This window comes from Lingula anatina, chromosome 2 (assembly GCF_051362555.1).
Source record: "Lingula anatina isolate TDL-2025a chromosome 2, LinAna3.0, whole genome shotgun sequence".
Taxonomy (NCBI): domain Eukaryota; kingdom Metazoa; phylum Brachiopoda; class Lingulata; order Lingulida; family Lingulidae; genus Lingula; species Lingula anatina.
This window is the reverse complement of record NC_141768.1, coordinates 2,354,158-2,377,473: the sequence shown is the minus strand read 5'-3', so window position 1 is coordinate 2,377,473 and position 23,316 is coordinate 2,354,158. Positions and strand designations below refer to the sequence as shown.

The window sequence follows — 23,316 nt, the reverse complement described above, 5'->3', positions numbered from 1 at the left end:
GTGGTCCATTCCCATACCCTGCCCCCTTATACCTGTCAACAGCCACCCAATACAATGGATTAATTATTAAGAAAGAGATCATTGTACAACCAATATTTTAAAGGTTTTAATTTTAGTTGGATCTTTAGCACATGAGGAATGAAAGTCAGGTGTTCAGTCTGAAGTGAGTTTTTTTTCCAGAAGAAAGTGACATGGCAGGCATCTAAAGAACATGGTGGTTTTGTAGTTATACCAAATATAGCTGCTGATTGTTAAACTAAATTGAAATTTTAAGGGAAATATACAGCTGCAATGTAAGATATAAGGTAGCAGTCAGTTGAACCTAAAACTTTCTTTTTAGTCAGTTGATCATTTATTGATATTATTTGAGCATTATTCTACACTCAGTGACAAAAATCACATTAAATCAGTATGAGCAACACAGACAAAAACAGTTATCAAAAATTATTTATAGTTATTTTAATAACAATTGTTTTGTATGCAAAATCAACATTATGGACTTCATTATATTATCCAACACCACACACTAAGAACATAATACATGGTTAAGAGAAACATAACTTCAAACTCCAATTTGAATAATAAATATTTGCCAGCAAAACTTGCATTATTATAAAATTCACTTATCCCTTGTCAATGAATGTAAACAGAAAAAGTAAATTAATGTTGAGGTTTTCTGCTGAACAAAAAGTTATATGTAATGCAAACATATTTTTTTAAAACCAGCACAGAATATACAGTTGACAGGGCAAATAACAGATGTCAAAAGTTAATTTGGAATGAAAACTTCATATATTGCACACTGTACACTTTCACTTCAGAGAAAAATTATCTGAAATTCCATATAGAATTAATTTAACACTAATGTAAGTAGGAAACCATTTCAACGAAACACATTCTAGGTTTTCATCCGTCGACCCTGACCCAGTTACCATCCTTTTCCTTTTTGTAGAACCTAGGTTTTCCATCAATGAATACTGTTTTCATGGGGTCTGGGTGGTTTTTGATTTGCTCCAAAGTTTTCCTGACATCGGCTTCAAAGCCTGAAGGTTCCTGGGCTGGAGATGTGGAGAGATGCTAAAAAAATCATTAAAAACTGAGAAATAACAGAACAAAATTTATTGATTTTTGTCTTATCCTGTCCAATTCAAATATTTTCAAGAATCAGGGGCTGTAAACATACCATACATGATACAGTATTTTATCCATGTCATCACTGGCATGTGACTTGACACTAACAAATGTCATTAACAAAGGCAGTGAGATATCACTCATGGAACCTTTAACCCTTTTTATGTACAGACACAGATGTGTCTGTACATATTGCCATCATCTGCGTCTGTCGTCGCCGTCGTCGCCGTCGGCGCCGTCGTCGCCGTCGTGCACTTTTACCGATAACACGATAAGTGGAAAACCATTTTACCTTTTGACTTGAAACTTGCAGAACTGATGAATATTCATAATACGCAGGTCAAGTTCGAAAATCAGCATGATCGGGTCACTTTTAGGGAATTTATGCTGTTTTTTCACTTTTTTCAGCATATATGCAGCACCGATAACACGATAAGTGGAAAACCATTTTACCTTTTGCCTTGAAACTTACAGAACTGATGAATATTCATAATACGCAGGTCAAGTTCGAAAATCAGCATGATCGGGTCACTTTTAGGGAATTTATGCTGTTTTTATGTACAGACACAGATGTGTCTGTACATATTGCCATCACCTGCGTCTGTCGTCGCCGTCGCCGATCATGTCGCCGTCGCCGTCGCCGTGCACTTTCAGCGTTAACACCATAAGTGGAAGACAGTTTTACTTTTTGGCTTTATATTTACAGAGCTGATGAATATTCATAAAACACAGGTCAAGTTCGAAAATCAGCATGATCCGGCCATTATTGTAGAATTTATGCTGTTTTTTTGCCATCACCTGCGTCTGTCGTCGCTGTCGCCGTCGCCGGCGCCGGCGCCGTGCACTTTCCTTGTAAACACGATAAGTGGAGGGCAGTTTTACTTTTTGGCTTTATATTTACAGAGCTGATGAATATTCATTAAACGCAGGTCAAGTTCGAAAATCAGCATGATCGGGCCATTATTGTATAAGTTATGCTGTTTTTTCACTTTTCAGCATATATGCAACCCTGTAAACACATTTTAAGGCAAACCGTTAGGCCTGTTGTCATGAAACTCACAGGAATAATCAATCTTACTAAAATGCAGGCCAAGTTCGAAAATCGGCATGATCGGGCCACTATTTTAGTAGTTATGCTGTTTTTTCATTTTTCAGCATATATGCAACACCGTAAACACAATATAAGAAAAACAGATGGGCTAATTGTCATTAAACTCACAGGAGTGGTCAATCTTACTAAAACGCAGGTTGAGTTCGAAAATCAGCACAATCGGGGCATTATTTTAGAAGTTAAGCTGTTTTTTCACATTGCCTCAGATTCAACTCTTAGGCAATGTTAACAGTCTCATTACTGATCTAATAAGATACATAAAAGTGTTTGTTTGACATTTCCTGCATCTTTACAATATTGTTAGTTGATTATGTAAAAATGATGGTAAACTTGTTAGCGTGTATTGTGTAATAAAGCGTCAAAAATGGAAATAAACACATATCATTACAGTTTGTCAGATTCAATCATCCACTATGTTCAGAATCTCATAATGGAAGAAATTGGACATTTAACACTGCTCTGTTGATATTTTTCCCATCTCATCAATTTTCTTAGTTGATCATATAAAAATTGCAGTAAACTGTTAATTTTGTTTTATGTTAAAAAAAGTGTTAAAAATGGAAATAAACCCATGTCAGAACAGAGCTGTCTTGTTTCACATTTCCTCAGATTCAATTCTTAGGCATGTTAACAGTCTCATTATTTAACTAATAAGACATGTAAAAGTGTTTGTTTGACATTTCCTGCATCTTTACAACATTGTTAGTTGAATATGTAAAAATGATGGTAAACTTGTTATCGTGTATTGTGTAATAAAGTTTCAAAAATGGAAATAAACTCATATCATTGCAGTTTGTCAGATTCAATCATTCAGTATGTTCAGAATCTTAGAATGGAGGAAATTGGACATTAAACACTATTCTATTGATATTTTTCCCATCTCATCAATTTTCTCAGTTGATTGTATAAAAATGGCAGTAACCTGTTAATTTTGTTTTATGTTTAAAAAAATTGTTAAAAATGAAAAAAAAAACAAAAACATTTCAGAACAGTGCTGTCTTGTTTTCACTTTTCAGCATATATGCAACACTGTTAACACATTTCAAGGAAAACTGATAGGCCTGTTGTCATGAAACTCACAGGAGTAATCAATCTTACTAAAACGCAGATCAAGTTCGAAAATCGGCATGATCGGGCCACTATTTTAGTAGTTATGCTGTTTTTTCACATTTCCTCAGATTCAATTCTTAGGCATGTTAACAGTCTCATTATTTAATTAATAAGATACGTAAAAGTGTTTGTTTGACATTTCCTGCATCTTTACAACATTGTTAGTTGATTTTGTAAAAATGATGGTAAACTTGTAATCGTGTATTGTGTAATAAGGTGTCAAAAATGGAAATAAACTCATATCATTGCATTTTGTAAGATTCAATCATTCACTATGTTCAGAAACTCAGAATGGAGGAAATTGGACATTTGACACTGTTCTATTGATATTTTTCACATCTCATCAATTTTCTTAGTTGATCATATAAAAATGGCAGTAAACTGTTAATTTTGTTTTATGTTAAAAAAGTGTTAAAAATGGAAATAAACCCATTTCAGAATAGTGCTGTCTTGTTTCACATTTCCTCAGATTCAATTTTTAGGCATGTTAACAGTTTCATTATTTAATTAATAAGATAAGTAAAAGTGTTTGTTTGACATTTCCTGCATCTTTACAACATTGTTAGTTGATTTTGTAAAAATGATGGTAAACTTGTTATCGTGTATTGTGTAATAAAGTTTCAAAAATGGAAATAAACTCATATCACTGCAGTTTGTAAGATTCAATCATTCACTATGTTCATAAACTCAGAATGGAGGAAATTGGACATTTGACACCGTTTTATTGATATTTTTCACATCTCATCAATTTTCTTAGTTGATCATATAAAAATGGCAGTAAACTGCTAATTTTGTTTTATGTTAAAAAAGTGTTAAAAATGGAAAAAAAAAACATTTCAGAACAGTGCTGTCTTGTTTACATTTTGGCATTTTCAAGTTGTGACTTTGAAGTTCCATGGGCCTGAAGACCTTTGCTAGTCACATTTTCTGAATATCCATAATACTAATATTTTATTATTAAAAATTGATGGTCATTATGCTGTTAAACGTTATGTAATATTGCATCAAAATTTGGAAAAAAATATTTTGGGCACTGCTCCCATGATGACCATTTAAGAAAAATCATGTCACTTACTGTTCTCAAACTTACAGGAAAGAAACATGGGACTAAAATACAGCTTCAGTAGGCAATGCAGTCTGTTTGGTAATGCTTTCTGCTAGTTAAACAGTTTTTTTTTTGTGAAAATTTAATTTTTCACATATTGGCATTTTCAAGGTGTGACTTTGAAGTTCCATGGGCTTGAAGACACATGCTGGTAACATTTTCTGAAAATCCATGATACGCATATTTTATTATTAAAAATTGACGGTCATTATGCTGTTAACCACTATGTAATATTGCATCAGAATAGAAGAAAACACAATTTTGGGTGCTGCTGCCATGATGACCATTATGGGAAAACCATGTTACTGATGATTGCCAAACGTTCAGAAAAGAAATACAGGACTAAAATGCAGCCCGAGTTGGAAAAGCAGTCTAATTGGCTCCTTTTTTTGGAAGTTATACATTTTCAAAGTGTGAACTTGAACTGCCATGGGCCTGAAGCCTTATGCTTGTTACACATTTTACTTACATTGGTATTACCTGTTGAGCATAATTAAAATTTGATGTTGAATTTGCAGTTTAACATAATGTACTTTTGCATCAGAATTGACAGTAGCCTATTTTGTGCATAGTTATTTCCTGCTTTTTGTCTGTACATTTGACAGCTTTGCTGCCTTGTTATTTAAAGACATTATAGCAGTACACACTATTTTGTTTAGATGAACATCATTTTTCTGGATGAGAAGCTTAAATCTAAATAGCACTGTAATTGTAAGATTTGTACATTTGCAAACAATGTATAATTTATATGTAAAAATTACACAGTAAATCTTCATTATAACTGCAATGACAAAAAAGAAATCTGAATGATACAAAATTATTTCTTTTATAAAAAAGATGATTTTTGTGAAATTAAAAAAGAAACTCACCATCCTGTAGTACTCATCTGGTAGCAGCAGTAAGCGGTCAATGTAGGGAAAAGGTCCGTAAGAAAATGGACCAATTTTTAAAAGTTTTCTTTCCATGTCATACATGTTCATCATCTGAAACATTTGTAAATCTTTTATGTGATTTAGTATTCTTTCTTCCATCTTACTATCATCCCATTGCATGCAATGCATAATAGTTCATCTGAGTATTTGAACTTGACATAAAAAGATACAGCCACATCAAAATTGTCTTAAAATAATAATGTTTCAATAAAAATGTAAATGTTTAACAAATATACTTAAACAGTAAACAGTTTGTTTTTTTTTAAACAATTTATAATTTATCTACAAATAATTTATATTATATATACTACGGGACAGATTTTTATTAGAATTACAATGACACAAATCCATAATGACACCAAAAACCAATTTAAAAAAGTATGATAATTTTCTTATTCACAGAATGCAAAAGGTATAATTTCTACCTCTTCCATCCCTGTAAAATGGGTACCAGCCCTCAGGGGAATATCAGGACCTTTGTCAGGAAACGACGCTTTGAAAGTCTCTCCAGTTTTCACATTGACAGCTGGAAATTAAATATAAAATTAAAGTTGTTTCTTATTTTTCATCACAAAATATTGAAACCCAGTAAAGAAATAACTTTTCTTGGATTTTCAAATCAGCACAGGCCCCCGTTTCACAAAGAATCTTAAATCCTTAGTCGACTAGCTCGGGCTGGGTGACCTAGCTAGGTCGACTACGTTGCAGTCGACTAGGAGTGTTTCACAAAGATTCTAACGTCTTAGCTTAGTGTGCTTAGCATAGTCGACGCATGAGAAACTCTTCAAGAAAAGGAGGTGTAAAATTTCTAAAGTTTCACAAGACATGACGTTTCATGGCCTCTTTCGACCGGGAATGATCGTTTATCAACAATAAAAATCAGCCAAAACACAAACAAAGTTTATTTTCGAACTTTATTGATTAGTTTAACTTCGATACAACTTCAAAGTAACAGTTAAACATTAGCTTGTCGTGGAACACTGCTGACGGACGTCTAGTGACCAAAAACATAAACAAACACGCGATCGGCTGGGTGAAGTGGCATTTTATTTTTTATTTCAATATTCCATAAATGTCAGTGCTATTCAAGGATATTATAACACAATATCTTGAAGGAGGTATGTTCTTTCCAAATTTTTGTGTATGCTCTCATTTACCGAGTTTCAGTTGAGCTTGCAGACTTAAGTCTCCTCCCGAGGAGGCTAGACATCGTCGACTAGCAGCTAAGAAAAAAACCACTTAAGAATCTTTGTGAAACACTCCTAGTTGACTGCAGCGTAGTCGACCTAGCTAGGTCACCCAGCCCGAGCTAGTCGACTACGGATTTAAGTTTTTGACCGCTAGACGTCCGTCAGCAGTGTTCCATGACAAGCTAATGTTTAACTGTTACTTTGAAGTCGACTGCAGCGTAGTCGACCTAGCTAGGTCACCCAGCCCGAGCTAGTCGACTACGGATTTAAGATTCTTTGTGAAACGGGGGCCAGTTTATTTTTCAAGTTGATTTGGGTTGTCTCAACTTATGATGCTCATTCTGATTTTTTTAAAATTTGTACAAGCTCCAGGAACACATACCCACTCCATAGAACACTGGCCAGTGAATTCCACCTCTAACTTCATCATTAAGATCTGCAATCCAAATCATTCAATGAGAAGATATAGTCCATTTTAGTCAATTAAACAGGCATTTGCAGCTTATGGCCACATTTAACAATTGTTAGAGTCTGAATGTTATAATGTATACAAGCACTGAGTCCTCTAACTAAGAAAATGAGATAAAAATCATTCTATTGTTACATGTATTTGATAAATGTGATTAAATTTGATATAAATTGACAGTAAATATTTTGAGGACAGAATAAAAAAAGTTTTTTTTCACCAGCTTATAAACCTATCCATACTGTCATATCCTACTTTGAGGGTTTTACAAAACGGAAATAAGAGGAAAACAGCATATCATCATTGTACAGAATCAGATGTACAATTATAATCTAACAGAAAATATGCTCCTGCAGATGCTCCCCCCTACCTGTTATGCAAGCAGTCATCAGATGGATATCTTCTGGTTGTTTGTGAAGTGCATCTAAAAATCAAAATTTCAAGATAGTTATCTGATGATTTAAAAGGGAGTTAATGGAATAAAACATCTAGAAACCAAGATGTCATACACGCTAATACTCAGTTGCATTTGCAATTGAATTTCTTCAATTTAACTCCATGTCTAAAGCTTTGAGATTCAACTACATTAGATTTACAAAAAACTTAAAAAATTTTTTTTTAAATCATAAATTCAGTTACATTAAAACTTGATCACCAATGAAAGCAAATAACTCTTATCAAGTGATTAATTACTATGCTGGTTAGCATTACCAAGCAAACTTAATGACAGCTCTGCCGAGGTATTCCGGTCATCAATAAAGCCACCATACATGTGTACCTCAATCCTGAAATAACCCCGGTGGTATCAGATTTATCCGAATTCTTCACAGAACTATTCTGACATCTTATACATTTATTGCATTCATTATTTGGACAGTTTGCAAACCCAACTCTCACCATCTTACAAAATTTTTCTACATTTTAATTTCCATCAAAAGGGACCTTCATGCCTTGGGAAGCACCACTTAATTGGACATAAGAGTCATTGCCTTAATTTAAGTGAGAATTTGAAAGATGGTACAAATATGGTAAAGACATCATTTGTTTCTCAAACATTAATCACTATTTTACTGTACCTTCCATTCATCTTTCCTTCTGAGAGGTTTGTGACCAACTTGACCATGTCTCTGACAGCCCTCTCAGTATCACAGCCATCAAAGTGTCCAAGAGACGTGGCTCCAGAACCTGGAACCATGGATATTATGCAAAATTATCCATTTCTTTATATATATATATATATATATATATAAATATATATATATATATATATATATATATATATATATATATATATATATATTAATTGATATAAGGATCATCACCAATATCTAATCACTTTCAAGTTAACCCATTTTCATGCAAATTTTGTCATTATCAGTCCATAACACATGCAGCACAATTCACAAAATTTCCCATTCCTTAATATTTCCTTAATAGAAGTCCGGCAAAAATATTTATACCATAACATCAACTATTCTCAAAATTAAGTACCACTAACATGTATACTACTGTAGCAATATATCTTTAAATTACAAAAATATAATTTACCTTTAAATGGAGAAAATCAAATACAGTTACAATTTATTACTTCACTTTGTCCCAAGGAGTAAAAGTTACAAAATATAAACAAGTGAAAGAAATTGTAGTAAGCTTATCAAATGGAAAACAAACCTGTATGCCTTATAATAACAATGTGGCATGTAGTGGCATCTTCAGAACCCAGGACAGATATCACATCTGAAACATAATGGAGCATGACATAGAAGTTTGATAGAACACATTCATCTAATTAAATATATTTGTCAGAAGCTGAATTAAAGCCTAGAGTTTTATTAAGGTGAAAAAATTTCTGATCAAGTGAGATTCACAATAAAATGAAATCTGCATCAACTCAAACATCATCACCATCATCATGTCAATATATCACAGACTGCATACCTCTGCCAAGATAAATAATTAACTTGCTAGACTATACATATATAATCATTAACTGATTTAAGGATCTCCACCAAAATCTAATCACTTTCAAGTTAACCCATTTTTGACCTATCATGAAAATTTCTTCACTATCAGTCCATAACATTTTGCATCATGTTGCTAACAGACAGATAAACTAACATCACCATCAAAAACATCCACCCCTTGAGGTCATCCTGATCCTGTGCACTCACCATCCTCTGGTGCAGTTCCTGCATACTCTCTCTGTAGCACATACAACAAGCCCTGGGCTCCGACCTTGCTTACTGGTTGACTTCTTTTGGAAACTACCTCATCCTTGAACAATCAAAAACTTCATAATTCTGGTAGAATGAGCAGGATTTCATGGCGGTAAAAGTTTTGGACACCCCCCCCCCCCCCCCTACACACAGACACACACCAAGTAAAATACAGAAAAATTACAAAGAGAGCTCCTTATAGAAGAAATCCTACTCATGATATTGTAACTGTCACAATGGACTAAAACCATCACCTCATTCAATTTGCTGAAATTGCAATAGGGGATAAATATTCACCTTACCCCCCCCCCTCCCCAATAAAAACTGTCATTAATTCATGAATGCTATTAGGGGATCCAGCACTAAAAGGGGAAAGGGTAAGGGTAGAAACATTTAGATTTACTTTGAATAGCAGGATTTCAAGTCAAAACCAAATTTTTATACCTGGTATAACTGTAAACCTGCAATACCCTTACCTTGGACTTTGTTTATGAAATATTACAGAAGTGAGAAGAGTTGATAAAATAAGTATGCACTGGTAGAACACAGTTATTTACAAATTCAGCTATCCATTTATTTAGAAAACTCTGCAGAATTCATAACAGCTGTAGTTCTAGAAGTAGTAAGAAATGTTTCCCTTTCACAGAACATATTTTTCAGTCAATAATCTATGAATCTTAATATGCTGTCTTATGAAACCAACAGGTTTTCATATATTAATAGTTTAACTCAAATTCAATAAAAATACTGAAATTTAAAAAAAATTGTTACAATTTACAATATCAGGGATATGAAATATTTAGAAATAATATTTGAATCTGACCTTTAGAAGATCCTTATAAAATGAACAAAGAAAATTTATCAGAAACATTAATGTTTTAAATTCACAAACTGGGTTGAGAATTCTTTAACTTGAACTGGCACGTCACACAAATACAAAATATTTTTGTAGCACATATTCATTCTAAATTCTTATTTAAGCTCTGCTGAATCCACAGGAATGCCACATTTGAACTGAATAAGATATGCTGCATTGTCTTCCATTAATTATATGAGCTTCCCTGGCAAACATATTAGAGTAGTCACCAATGTGTTATGATTTCTCTTCCTGGAGAGGATGAATATTAATAGATAGAATGTCACTGGTCCTCAGCAGTCCGTTTGGATGAGTTCCAGTGGGTGTTTCCAGATCTGTCACCTGTAGTAGTAGTCCATCCAAATCACTGCTGCCAAAAACAGCATTCACAATTGTTTTCTCAAACATAGTCACTGTGATAGGTCGTCTAGCCAGTGCGTTCATGGCTCTTAGGTAACGCTCTCGTAGGTACGTTCTTAGTTCTTGCACTTTTTCCAGTTCTTCACTCATCTGTTGGAGTCAAAATTGGTTTCATAAATGTAGACATTTGTTTTCAACTCACTGTTCCCAATATTCGATAACAATATGTACAATAGTACACAATGAAGGAATGAGTAGCATACATAATGTAAAGCACCAATATCTTTTTCAATTTATATTAGGAATTCTTTATTTATCTGCACAGCAATAAAATTATTATTCAAATAAACGAAATGTTCTTTGCTATTTTTATTTAAGTCATAGACTCATAGGAGACCAATTTCACAATAAAAAAAATTTTGATAAAACAATAATTAACATTAAATCACCTACAGGGATAACAATTCTTCATAACAGATTAAAATCCACCATAAATACACTGTAAACAACTCATAGAAATATAATAAATTCCATTTTAACACCAGCACATGTGACTGTCTTGATGAAAAATTCATTTTATGACACTTTTCCTGCCACAAGGAACAGTTGTTATCTCTTAAATATTAATTGTTTAAAACTTCATTTGCACTGAAATAGATTCAATGTTCAATGATGAGCAATGAATTTTGATGGGGACCAAAAATAAATCTATAAATAATATGGAAAACATGCAATAATGCATTGTTTTTAAAAAGATTAGTTCGCATTAAGGGAAAAGTGCCAAAAAAGTGATTCAAATCCCTTTCTAAGGCACCAACCAGAGTGATTTAAAGATACACAACAGTTGGTTTTTAGAAGTACTGGCATATTCCTTGTAACAACCCCTGCGGCCTGCCATACTAGGTACGTATCTCTGTTCTCTCCAGTACTCATTATCTTTTCAATTTAGTTATCAATACTATTGGAAATAATGTGCTTATTCCTGAAATTGAAACCGATTAATTTTTTTTTCTTTTTCCGATTGGGAAAAATGCTTTGCACAAAAGATTACGGTGGCTTCCAAAATAACAATAACAAAACATTGTTTAAACTAAAGAACTATAACAACTACAGAAACAGTACTCACCTTAAAATGATTGTATTTATTAAAAAAATCTCGTATACAAGATGGAACCCGTTTTAATGCTCCTCCTTTGATTAACAATGGCATGAGACCAACACGGCGACTGTTTCTAAAAATGGTTTCCAACCTAAAGTGAAAGTGATAACAAAACTAAGTACGGCCCAATATAATTCAATTGCTATGCACGAAATTACCATCACATTGTAGATACTAAGCAATCTTTTTTACAGGCAAGTTAAATGTAGCCTTCAGGAATGAGGAAAACGAAAAAAGGTGTCGCGGTTTCATTATGTTCAACGCGACAACACTCCCATTTTGCCTTCAAGTTCATGGCTTCGGGATCAGGTAAACAAACGATTTCACACACTGCTTTTAGATTTACACTTATGTTTAAACTTGTAGTGTGAATTTTAAATTATAGAGAAACATCGTTACTAAAAAATCGACATACTGCCATAGATATAATAAGTCAAACTGCAGCGGTAACAGATGTAATTCTTACCACGAATGCCCGAGTAGCACGAGCCTCCTTACTATTTTCTTTCCCACGCGACTTCCGTTTACGCACTGCGCGTGCGCATTGAGAATGCCCTTGTGAGAAACCCCGCACTTTTCACTCTTCCTTTTCCGGTGGACACTCCATTTGGCATTGCCTACTTGTAAGTCCTCTCAGAGTTTACCCAAATAAACGAGTGCTTTGACTGCTTTGGAAATATCCCATTAAGTGGACAACAAATAAGAAAACTTTGCCCTTCGTGACAGTTTGTTTTAGTTGTAAAATTAACCCTAACTTTTTGTGATAACCAGTATCTTGACAGCCGAGTTCGGCCACATGTTAGAAAAGCCTTGAAGCTAAGCGGCACACGTGAAAAATGGCAACATTAAAAACACAAGTATTGCTAGAGATGTGTCTGTGGCACATTTCAAATTGTAGTCCTCCAGTTCATTTGGTTTTTTATATATTTTTTGGTTAAACTCTACGTGTCAATTATGGCATTACAACTGTTTTTATGATGACATTTGTGAATGGGATAATAGCCCTAGCGTTAAGTGATCTAAAGGGAATGGTTTACTAGTTAAAGAGAAAAACTAAATTTTAGGTCATAGGCGTGGTTAGCCTGGGACATCTCTCATTTGAGAAGTGATGTCCCCCACCACCCATGCCCAGTAATATGTGGATTGTCTTTTTGCTTTTCAACACCTGTCCATACAACTACATAAAATATATTAGTAGTTTAACTATATTACTTTAAGGTTTTTTAACATAGGGTGTAATTACTTTCAGGTTGATCACCGTAACTCACCGATCAACCCACGATGTCTGGAGGTCTAGACGTACTCGCTTTGAAAGAAGACGATGTCACCAAGTTTTTAGCCAGTGGTGCTCATCTTGGCTCCACCAATGTGGACTTCCAGATGGAGCAGTATGTTTATAAACGCAAACCTGATGGTGAGTGTGTTTGTGTGTGTTGAAGTTCACTCATTATTAGCCAATGATTTATAATAATTTTTTTTTTTTTTTTTTTTGTTGGATTTCAACCTGGTTAGATATGTTGCAGGTTTTAGATATATTTAGGAAAATCTTTTTGCTTTAGAGCTGCTGTCACATGGACCTTACTGCAAATACAGAATTGTAAATAAATTCCCTTTAAAAATAGAAAAAGCAAGTAATACTTAGCAGAAAGGTTTCTCAACAAATTCACATTTGTTATAGTTTTACAAGCACTGGATAATAAGTGAGTGTTTGATCTGTACCTAGAAGGATAGAAAAACAAAATAGGGGTTTAAAAAGTTTATTTCTGACACTGCTGTCCTTTTGAATCCTGCACATGTACATGAAACTTGTGGATTTCTTAACAATTTTGAATTTTCTCACTTAATTCATTTGTGCTGATCTAAATCATTTTGTCAGGCGTTCACATCATCAATATCAAGAAGACCTGGGAGAAGATCCTGCTTGCTGCCCGTGCCATCGCAGCCATTGAGAACCCAGCAGAAGTCTGCGTCATCTCGGCCAGACCCTACGGCCAGAGAGCAGTGCTCAAGTTTGCCTCGGCCACGGGCTCCACCCCTGTAGCTGGCAGGTTTACCCCTGGAACATTCACTAACCAAATCCAGGTAATGAAACACAGTTGTGCAATTGGTCTTTTGAGTTATTGCTGTGAAACAGGATGAGGAAACAGTTTTTCTTTACTTATAAGGCCAAACAACATGAGTCAAATGCATTGGGGTCTCCATTTGTGGATCAAAGTCTTGTGAATGTACTCAACCTTCATGTTCCACTCTTGTTGTTTAGTATCTAGATACATAATAACCCTTGATTCAAACAATTTCTGTTAAGTTGACTGCATTTGAAAAAAAAACGTTAAAATTAATCAATTATTTATTTTGACATTTAAAATATCTCATGATGAATGTATTTTTATATTTAAGGCTGCATTCCGTGAGCCGCGTCTCCTTGTTGTGACAGACCCACGTACTGACCATCAGCCAGTCACTGAGGCCTCCTATGTGAACATCCCTGTCATTGCCTTCTGTAACACTGACTCCCCCTTGAGATATGTGGATATTGCCATCCCATGCAACAACAAGGTACATCTGAAGTTTGAATGAGTCTACAGTATTTAGGTTTTGAGATGTTAATGATTTAACTGCTTGTTACATGAACATTGCTTGAGGAGGCCTTTTTTTTTTTCAAAACTTGAAATTTCTTTAAATGATTTCATTGTAACTCCTCATATCTGTCTCCTAATTGTATTCTGATGACTGAAAGGAAGTGTGAGAGGTGGTTTAGAATAGTTTGGAATAGTGAAGATAAATATTGTAATTAGGATGTGAAAATCATACTTGGAAATCCAAAATCATTAATTTGATAAAAGATAAATGTAATATTTCCAGGGTCCTCACTCTATTGGTCTGATGTGGTGGTTGCTGGCACGTGAAGTCCTGCGTCTGCGTGGCACAATCAGCCGTGATGTCCCCTGGGATGTCATGGTGGATCTCTACTTCTACAGGGACCCAGAAGAGGTAATGACTCCCAACACTTTGGAAAAGTTTTTTGGTACTTCTCACATATTGTTTGATTTTCGTTTAAATCTCTCAGTTTTATTTGTGTTGTTTTAAAAATTACAAATATCTGTTGTATCTGTTCTGATAACAGTTAAACACGAAGAGAGCTGTTGCATTTGTTAATATTATGAATTGTGTAACATTATGTAATTGATTGCCTTGATGGAGGAATTAAGCTGAGATAATAGATTAGATTAAACATTGCTGGAGATTTCCCTCCTTTGTGTGGTAAAGGGTTTAAAAAGTTTTTGGCCTTTATATAGAATTTTAGAAAAGGGCAAAAACAGGAAGAAGGGGGCAGGTCTTAGGTTCTTAGCATCCTCTGGTCAAACTCCTGTAACATACCATCTTTTTTTCCTCTAGGCTGAGAAAGAAGAGCAGGCTGCCCGTGAAGCTGCCGCCACAGCTGCTGCTGCTGCCCTGCCCTCTACTGGGCCAGAGTACAGCCAGGAACAGTGGACTGATGCCCCCATCCCTGGGGGAGCCCCCGCTGAGGTGGCTGATGTAAGTCTAACATAACTTAATTGTATTGTTGGATGGTGCATTTATGATATGATAAGTCATCTGAAGAACGAATTTTGCAGCAACACATTCAATAGAGATTTCCAATATTTATCACATTTTATCATTAATTGCTCAATAATAACTATTCTGACATTAATATTCTCCACATTTAATGTTTTCTTAGTGGTCCACTGAAGGTGTTCCTGCAGCCCCAGCAGCCATGTCAGGTGGTTATGGTGGAACAACAGAGGACTGGTCTGCCACTAATGATGATTGGTCTGCACCCACTCAGTCAGCAGCAGGTACTGCCCCAGCCCCTGATAACCAGTGGGGAGGGGCTAACACCACTGAGAACTGGGGTTAACATGGTCTAGTGGACAGTATGGGGGAACGCTGTGAAGATTATTAACTGTCGAGATTTGGAAAGACTTTAAAGAAGTTCCTTGTTACTGTAAGGACTATAGAAAAAATTTAAGTGGACAGAGAAATAAAGAGAACAATGAAATGAGTTGTTTGGTGTTATTGATGCTATGCCTGGACTTTATAGTTAAAGGATGGAAAATATTCTTCGGTGCACTACCGTGGAATGGTCCTTATGTGAAGGCAGTGTATTAAAAAAAAAAAAAAAGCGGCGACTTCAGTCAAATATTTGAACTTTGTGCAACCGACTGGTAGCCGCATTACCTTTTTTTGATAAATTTAAAACTAAACAATAAACATCAAGTTATGGATTCCCTGTTACTCGTTTGGTCGTTTTAAATTTGAATGTGAGAGCGTCTCCCAACATGTTTTGCATGCAGTCCCTCTCCAGTTAATATCTGCAAGCTTGTATTATCATTTACGTGGCTTGTAATTATTATGTAATTATTTGCATTTTTATAAAGAAGTACTAAATGAAATTTGCTTAAAATCGATTGTGACAGGTTTTCGAAGAAGCTTCCATGCACAGAAAGTGTCATCAGAAGAAATAACTCAATGTTGTAGTTGGGATTTCTTTCGTCAACTAAAGCTTGTACATTGATAACAACAACAAATTTCAGTTTACATGAAACCAGTGATGAGTAGGTAGAAAAAATTGAATGCAACTCCCGTCCACTTAAAAAAAAAAAAAAAAGCGTGGATCTTGCAGCTTGCGCATTGATAATGGCAGAAGTAATTTCTGTTCACATGAAGGCAGTGATGGGGAGGGGGTATTTAGAAGAAAAAATTGAGTTCGGCTCCCTTCCCCTTCCAAAAAAACCAACAGGGATCTTGCAGTGTCCAATAAGGCGTATATGAGAGTAACTCTAAGACGGCTATTTACTGACAATGTTAATTTTATTACTAATTCTGTTGTTATTGTTATTATGGAATATTACACAGTATACGTCTCATAGTAATGTTCAATATATGCACTTTCAAATAAAATTGTTTCATATGACGTTTATGAACTCTTACAATATGAAGATTAAATTATATGTACATAGATATTTACAAAGCATTTTGACATGTATTTGCTAAAATTGCACGTCTTTTTGTCCGATATTGCTTTAGTGAACAGAATTACCTGCAACAGTATATATACATGTGTATATACAATAACATAACATAAAGCCAAATTCTCAAAGAAGTTCTAATAAACCAGGAAACTTGCCAATACACACCTCTTGTGTGAGATAACCTTGGACTCACACAGAATGGGTCCAAGTTTAAACTAGACATGCAGATTTGTTGATGACTGATTCATGTACGTCTTTAACAGAGGGGGAAATTCTTCTTTGTAAAACTGATAGGTCCGTAAAGTGGAAGGATTCGCCTGTGGTAGTCGGTAGTTTTCAGGGGAACAAGATGGTCAATCAGATCAATATTACGGTCAGTCAGTTAACAGTTAGATCAATATTACGAAACACATCATTCATCGGGAGTAATTGATAATGCAAGAGGAAGGGAAATCGAACTTGGGACATCATGCCTCAAGCCTGGCATTGCTTTTAGTTTTTCAGCAAGTCCGTTTTGCAATGACTTACTCAACATGTTATTTTGAGCAACATACAATCTTTCAAGAAGAGGGAGATCTGTGCTATTCAGCGACTCGACTAGATGAGAGATACTTTCCCCTATGGAATTATAAGAAATGTCTAAATACCACAGTTCCTTCCATTGTTTAAGATTATCTGATAGAGCTTTCATTGCTGGTGCCATGTCACCAAGTAATCCAATGTCACAGTCACGTATATTTAAACGTGTCATGTTCATTGATTGGAGTTTACGGAAAAGATCTGTCATAACAGTTGGAACGTCAATGTTGGAAACAAAACCCATGTGTACAGAATTACCAGAAATGTCAAGATCATGCAACCTAGGTACATGATGCAAATTGTCTGTCAGTGACTTCAGTCCTACGGGTGTTATATCAGTACTCCTAAGTCCAAGTCGTTCTAAGTTGGGCAAATGCTTCAGCTGTGAGGCCAGGTCACAAAGGGTGTCAATTAAAATATGGTGTTGACTGTAATCTTGATGGAAAGGTACTGTAACTATGAATGGGTCTGTTTTATTTCTTACATTTTCCTTTATTTTAGGTTTGGACCTCCTACCTACTGCCGGACACGTTAAGCACTCAGTCATACTTGAAATTTCCAGATTTAGACAAATAAGGTTGACCATTCTCTTCGTAGATAACAGTTGGAACAAATCAACCAAATTCCAAACGAGAAGGCAACCGAGGATACTTAACTCCTCCAAAGGTGGAAATGGAGGTTCAAGGGACAGTAAAAATTCGAAGCCTTCTAACACTTCAAAACGGTCTATGGGACTACCTAACAAGAACTTTGAGTCTAGATCAGCACATTGATAATTACGACAACTTTCTTCATTAAACTCAGCAATGATCTCCAGCCTCTTCAAAGAGGGGAAGATGGTGTGGTACTGTAATTTGTGAACATTGAGATCTACTTCGCCAGTAAAGCTGCACTCTGTAACCTGATGAGCGAATTGCAATATACAATTTGCTATCGGGGGATGCATGTTACGGATCTCTTCACTTTCGAGATGGTTCAGCCATTGCATATGTTCACGGGCTACAACACGATTGTTTGTCAACATTTCAGTTATTAGATGAATAAAAGTAGGATTAAGGAATCCAAAATATGCAGATTTAAAATCTGCATCTTTGTCAGCCAGGCTATGCAAATGAGAAAAGATCACTGCTGCCACTTCTGAAGACAGTCCACAAACAAATTGTATGATATTTATCATATCTTCGAACCTTGCCCAGCAGTTAACATGGCTTAAGAATGTCTTAATTGACTCTGACTGAGAGACTTCCTTACAACTTTCAACCATGTATTTTGCAGCAAAATATTCTTGCACAGTTTTGTGGATAAATGAGTAGCTTGATATGTGAGCCTTTCTCCTAATGCTACTAAGTTTTGTACGAGACATGATACCTGTGTGAAAAATCTGATTCCCTAAATCCTTAATGTTTGAATTAGTCTCATCAAAGGTAAGGTTACCGGAAAGCAGTCCATCTAAAGCCATTTTACCGATAATATTTGCCTTTTCTGTTAGATAACATTCTGCAGTTTCTTGATTTTCTTGACGGGCTACATATCTGTCCGACAGTAGGGTTACAAGTTCTTGATAAAGTGCCGTGAGGGAATTGGGCATTTCTTCTGCAGTTTTTATATCCCATAAAATGCATACAAAGAGTAAAAGTAATGGGGTGGGTGATAAGGATAGATGGAATTCCTCCACATACTCCAAAACAGACCAAAGACCTGGATCTCTACCTGTGAAGTAGTTTCTGATGAATTTATTCATTTGATACTGGGACATGTCTTTTACTTCTACATGCACGTCAGTGGGCCTATGTTTGGACAACTCATGTGCTTTCCATGGGCGTGAAGTGACAATTACTGTTACATTAGCAAATGTTTCCCCTTTTATCAGTTTGGATATGTTATTCTGGGGGTTGGCACTATCTATGTTATATTCATCATAACCATCTAATATGATAAGGATTCTATCAGCATTAGAATGCATGTACATTTGCAGAGCTTCATCTGAAATTTCAAGGGATGGGTCAATCAGCTGATCTTTGATTGATTCAAGCAGAGTCTGGTCTTTGTCAAGAAACCTTAACCTGATAAGAAACAGAAGAGATATATTTTCAAGATAATGTAAAGGACTCTCTTCTGTTTTGGGGCATTTTGTTCTGCTATAGAGACATATTTCTGATGAACTTCTATTTGAACTCTGAATCTTAAACCTTGCCCAATCAACTGTAATTTTTGCAGCAATTGTTGATTTGCCACACCCAGCTTTACCTCTGACAATGATTCTTTTCCGTCTTATTTCTGGTTTGAAGATATCCTGGTAAGACTCGAGTGATTCCTTTTTGACGCCACCACCTTCCTTTTGTTCTTGGATGAGAGACAGATCTACAAACACATCATCAATGTTCATGGTGTCTGTATCATCCCAGGGGATCCGCTGCACACAGCTCATCTCACGGTTGTATCTTTCTGCCAGGTGGTTTTGAAGCAATGTTAGCTGTTTTTCTGGAAGAATAAACAAAGTCAAATTGTAATAAGTGCGTGGGTGTGCATATGTGTTACTGAGTATATAGACATTTGAATTAAGCTCTGGGAGTTCCTGATTAAATATGCAAAAGAAAAACAGAAACATTCTGTAAATAATTAGCATAAAAAACATTTCAGCAGCTCCCTTTTACTGCACAAATGAAACACGAAGAACAATAGGATAGATCTACATTTTTTTGGTGTGTATTTAATGCCCATGTGTACAACTACACATGGAGGTTTGTATATGTATGTACATTTATGTGTCATTGAACCTACTAGTAATAACAAGGCAGCAAAGCTGTCAAATGTACAGACAAAGAACAGAAAATAAAGATGCAAATAAGTGAAAAATTAAATTTTCACAAAAAACTGTTAAATTGCCAGAAAAATTTACCAAACAGACTGCGTTGCCTATTGAAGCTGTATGTTAGACCCATGTTTCTTTCCTGTAAGTTTGAGAACAGTAAGTGACATGATTTCCCTTAAATGGTCATCATAGGAGCAGTGCCCAAAATAGGGGTTTCTTCAAATTTTGATGCAACATTACATAATGTTTAACAGCATAATGACAATCAAATGTTATTAATAAAATATTAGTAACATGGACATTCAGAAAATGTGACAAGCAAAAGTCTTCAAGATCATGGAACTTTAAAGTCACACCTTGAAAATGCCAATATGTGAAAAATTAAATTTTCACAAAAAACTGTTTAACTGCAAAAAAAAAAAAAAAAAAAAAAAAAAAAAAAAAAAAAACAGACTGCATTGCCTACTGAAGCTGTATTTTAGTCCCATGTTTCTATCCTGTAAGTTTGAAAACAGTAAGTGACATGATTTTCCTTAAATGGTCATCATGGGAGCAGTGCCCAAAATGGGGGTTTCTTCACATTTTGATGCAATATTACATAATGTTTAACAGCTTAATGACCATCAATTTTTAATTATAAAATATTTGTATCACAGATATTCAGAAAATGTGACTAGCAAAGGTCTTCAGGCCCATGGAACTTCAAAGTCATGCCTTGATAATGCCAAAATGTAAACAAGACAGCACTGTTCTGAAATGGGTTTATTTCCATTTTTAACACTTTTTTAACATAAAACAAAATAAACATTTTACTGCCATTTTTATATGTCCAACTAAGAAAATTGATGAGATGGGAAAAGTATCAATAGAACAGTGTTAAATGTCCAATTTCCTCCATTCTGAGATTCTGAACATAGTGGATGATTGAATCTGACAAACTGCAATGATATGAGTTTATTTCCATTTTTGACACTTTATTACACAATACATGATAACAAGTTTACCATGTTTTTTACATAATCAACTAACAATGTTGTAAAAATGCAGGAAATATCAAACAAACACTTTTAGGCATCTTATTAGTTAAATAATGAGACTGTTAACTTGCCTAATAATTGAATCTGAGGAAATGTGAAAAAACAGTATAACTTCTTAAGTAATGGCCCGATAATGCTTATTTTCGAACTCAACCTGCGTTTTAGTAAGATTGACTAAGATTGACTAAGATTGATTGAGTATAATTACAATTGGCCAATCCGTTTTTCTTATATTGTGTTATCAGTGTTGCATTTATATTGAAAATAGTGAAAAAACAGCATAAATTACCTAAAAGTGACCCGATCATGCTGATTTTCGAACTTGACCTGCGTATTATGAATATTCATCAGTTCTGTAAGTTTCAAGTCAAAAGGTAAAATGGTTTTCCACTTATCGTGTTATCGGTGCTGCATATATGCTGAAAAAAGTGAAAAAACAGCATAAATTCCCTAAAAGTGACCCGATCATGCTGATTTTCGAACTTGACCTGCGTATTATGAATATTCATCAGTTCTATAAGTTTCAAGTCAAAAGGAAAAATGGTTTTCCACTTATCGTGTTATCGGTGCTGCATATATGCTGAAAAAAGTGAAAAGACAGCATAAATTCCCTAAAAGTGACCCGATCATGCTGATTTTCGAACTTGACCTGCGTATTATGAATATTCATCAGTTCTGTAAGTTTCAAGTCAAAAGGAAAAATGGTTTTCCACTTATCGTGTTATCGGTGCTGCATATATGCTGAAAAAAGTGAAAAAACAGCATAACTTCCCTAAAAGTGACCCGATCATGCTGATTTTCGAACTTGACCTGCGTATTATGAATATTCATCAGTTCTATAAGTTTCAAGTCAAAAGGAAAAATGGTTTTCCACTTATCGTGTTATCGGTGCTGCATACAGGTACATGCTGAAAAAAGTGAAAAAACAGCATAAATTCCCTAAAAGTAACCCGATCATGCTGATTTTCGAACTTGACCTGCGTATTATGAATAATCATCAGTTCTGTAAGTTTCAAGTCAAAAGGTAAAATGGTTTTCCACTTATCGTGTTATCGGTGCTGCATATATGCTGAAAAAAGTGAAAAGACAGCATAAATTCCCTAAAAGTGACCCGATCATGCTGATTTTCGAACTTGACCTGGCGACGGTGACGGCGACGACAGCGACGACAGACGCAGATGATGGCTATATGTACAGACACATCTGTGTCTGTACATAAAAATTGAAGAGTCAGGTAGAGGTATATAGACTGGGTGAGACCTAGTCCACATACAGACTGGAGTAAAACCATTGTATCTGTTAACCAAAAATAGAAGTAATCCAGTTGTGTCATAACTAATGTAACAAGGCAGCAAAGCTGTCAAATGTACAGACAAAAAACAGAAAATAAAGATGCAAAAAAAGGTCATTTTGTCAATTTTGATGCAATAATAAATAATGCTTATAATAGCACTGTCAGTCAACACTGAATTTTAATCATGCACAACAGGTAACATGGTCAATAACAGGAGCGGACACTGAGATATTTTCTGACAGTATTCCAAAGTATCTATGTTAATCCATCCTCCATTTTGATGGTCTTCCAACAGAAAAAAATAGATACCAGTCAATATAAACTTAATAACCTGTCTTCAAGAAGACCCAGAAGATGGTCTCAATCCACCCCTTCAATAAGATTACAGTTTCAGGACCATGAGAGACTATAGTCACATGATGAAAGTCTCAATATTTGAAAAATGATGACAGTGCATAAAATAATTTTATATAATGTTTAAAGACATAAAAAACAAAATATAATTGCTTATGTGGAAATACAGAAAATGTGCAGAGCCTCAAGCGGATGAGAGTTAAAAGTCACAAATGCAAGTGTTTGAGAAAAAATTGTAAAGGAAAACCTAACAAAACTAGAAAACCACCGAGAGTGCAGACCTCTGCCAAGGCAGCAATTGTTGATTATTGTTGATTATTGAGCCAGACCACCACTAAAAACTAATCATTGTCCTCTTTGGCCCAATTCTGACAGTTCCTGAAAATTTCAGCAAAACCGGTCCATAACTTTTTGAGTTATGTTGATGACAGACAAACAGGGGTGAAAATATAACCTCCTAGGCAGAGCCTGAGGTAAATAAAATTTCAATGAAGCTGCCATTCAAACTTTTAATCTTTGATTATATATATATATATATATATATATATATATATATATATATATATATAATAACCTGCATAATTATCAC

The 23,316-nt window shown here is 34.9% G+C and overlaps 3 protein-coding genes across 4 annotated transcripts in view; 1 reads left to right on the top strand and 2 right to left on the bottom strand.

Moving 5' to 3' along the window:
• Window positions 1-325: 325 nt before the first annotated feature.
• On the bottom strand, window positions 326-12,338 carry LOC106161893 (protein N-terminal asparagine amidohydrolase). 2 transcript variants are annotated; one of them, XM_087004715.1, is made up of 11 exons: window positions 12,052-12,338; window positions 11,604-11,727; window positions 9,217-9,319; window positions 8,717-8,782; window positions 8,122-8,230; window positions 7,757-7,830; window positions 7,416-7,469; window positions 6,962-7,015; window positions 5,815-5,915; window positions 5,327-5,440; window positions 326-1,077 (listed from the first exon to the last, which is right to left on the bottom strand). In XM_087004715.1, the coding sequence occupies exons 2-11, from the start codon at window positions 11,685-11,687 to the stop codon at window positions 907-909; spliced, it is 930 nt and encodes a 309-aa protein (XP_086860841.1). In that variant the 5' UTR covers window positions 11,688-11,727; window positions 12,052-12,338; the 3' UTR covers window positions 326-906. The 2 variants fall into 2 exon arrangements, with proteins under 2 accessions (XP_086860841.1, XP_086860840.1); XM_087004714.1 differs by having other exon boundaries at window positions 327-1,077; window positions 12,103-12,336.
• LOC106161890 (small ribosomal subunit protein uS2-like) lies at window positions 12,178-15,681 on the top strand. The gene is made up of 7 exons (XM_013538961.2): window positions 12,178-12,259; window positions 12,886-13,050; window positions 13,513-13,718; window positions 14,034-14,192; window positions 14,499-14,627; window positions 15,033-15,173; window positions 15,358-15,681. Exons 2-7 carry the CDS (start codon window positions 12,918-12,920, stop codon window positions 15,535-15,537), a joined length of 948 nt encoding a protein of 315 aa, XP_013394415.1. The 5' UTR covers window positions 12,178-12,259; window positions 12,886-12,917; the 3' UTR covers window positions 15,538-15,681.
• A 793-nt stretch (window positions 15,682-16,474) lies between these two features.
• LOC147763324 (uncharacterized) overlaps window positions 16,475-23,316 on the bottom strand; it is a 31,023-nt gene continuing 24,181 nt past the window's right edge. Inside the window, exon 3 of the mRNA XM_087004713.1 lies at window positions 16,475-19,711. Coding sequence (XP_086860839.1) covers window positions 17,064-19,711 — 2,648 coding nt within the window. The 3' untranslated portion in view covers window positions 16,475-17,063. The remainder of the gene's footprint in view (window positions 19,712-23,316) is intronic.

What these genes read in the sequence shown, in the direction of transcription:
- LOC106161893 (XM_087004715.1), bottom strand. Translation starts at nt 11,687, where the DNA reads ATGCCATTGTTAATCAAAGGAGGAGCATTAAAACGGGTTCCATCTTGT. An exon ending in GATGACTGCTTGCATAACAG is followed by an intron (nt 7,016 to 7,415) that starts GTAGGGGGGAGC and finishes TTTGGATTGCAG; the next exon opens with ATCTTAATGATGAAGTTAGA. An exon ending in GCCAGTGTTCTATGGAGTGG is followed by an intron (nt 5,916 to 6,961) that starts GTATGTGTTCCT and finishes TTTAATTTCCAG; the next exon opens with CTGTCAATGTGAAAACTGGA.
- LOC106161890 (XM_013538961.2), top strand. Translation starts at nt 12,918, where the DNA reads ATGTCTGGAGGTCTAGACGTACTCGCTTTGAAAGAAGACGATGTCACC. An exon ending in CATTCACTAACCAAATCCAG is followed by an intron (nt 13,719 to 14,033) that starts GTAATGAAACAC and finishes TTTATATTTAAG; the next exon opens with GCTGCATTCCGTGAGCCGCG. An exon ending in CCATCCCATGCAACAACAAG is followed by an intron (nt 14,193 to 14,498) that starts GTACATCTGAAG and finishes TAATATTTCCAG; the next exon opens with GGTCCTCACTCTATTGGTCT.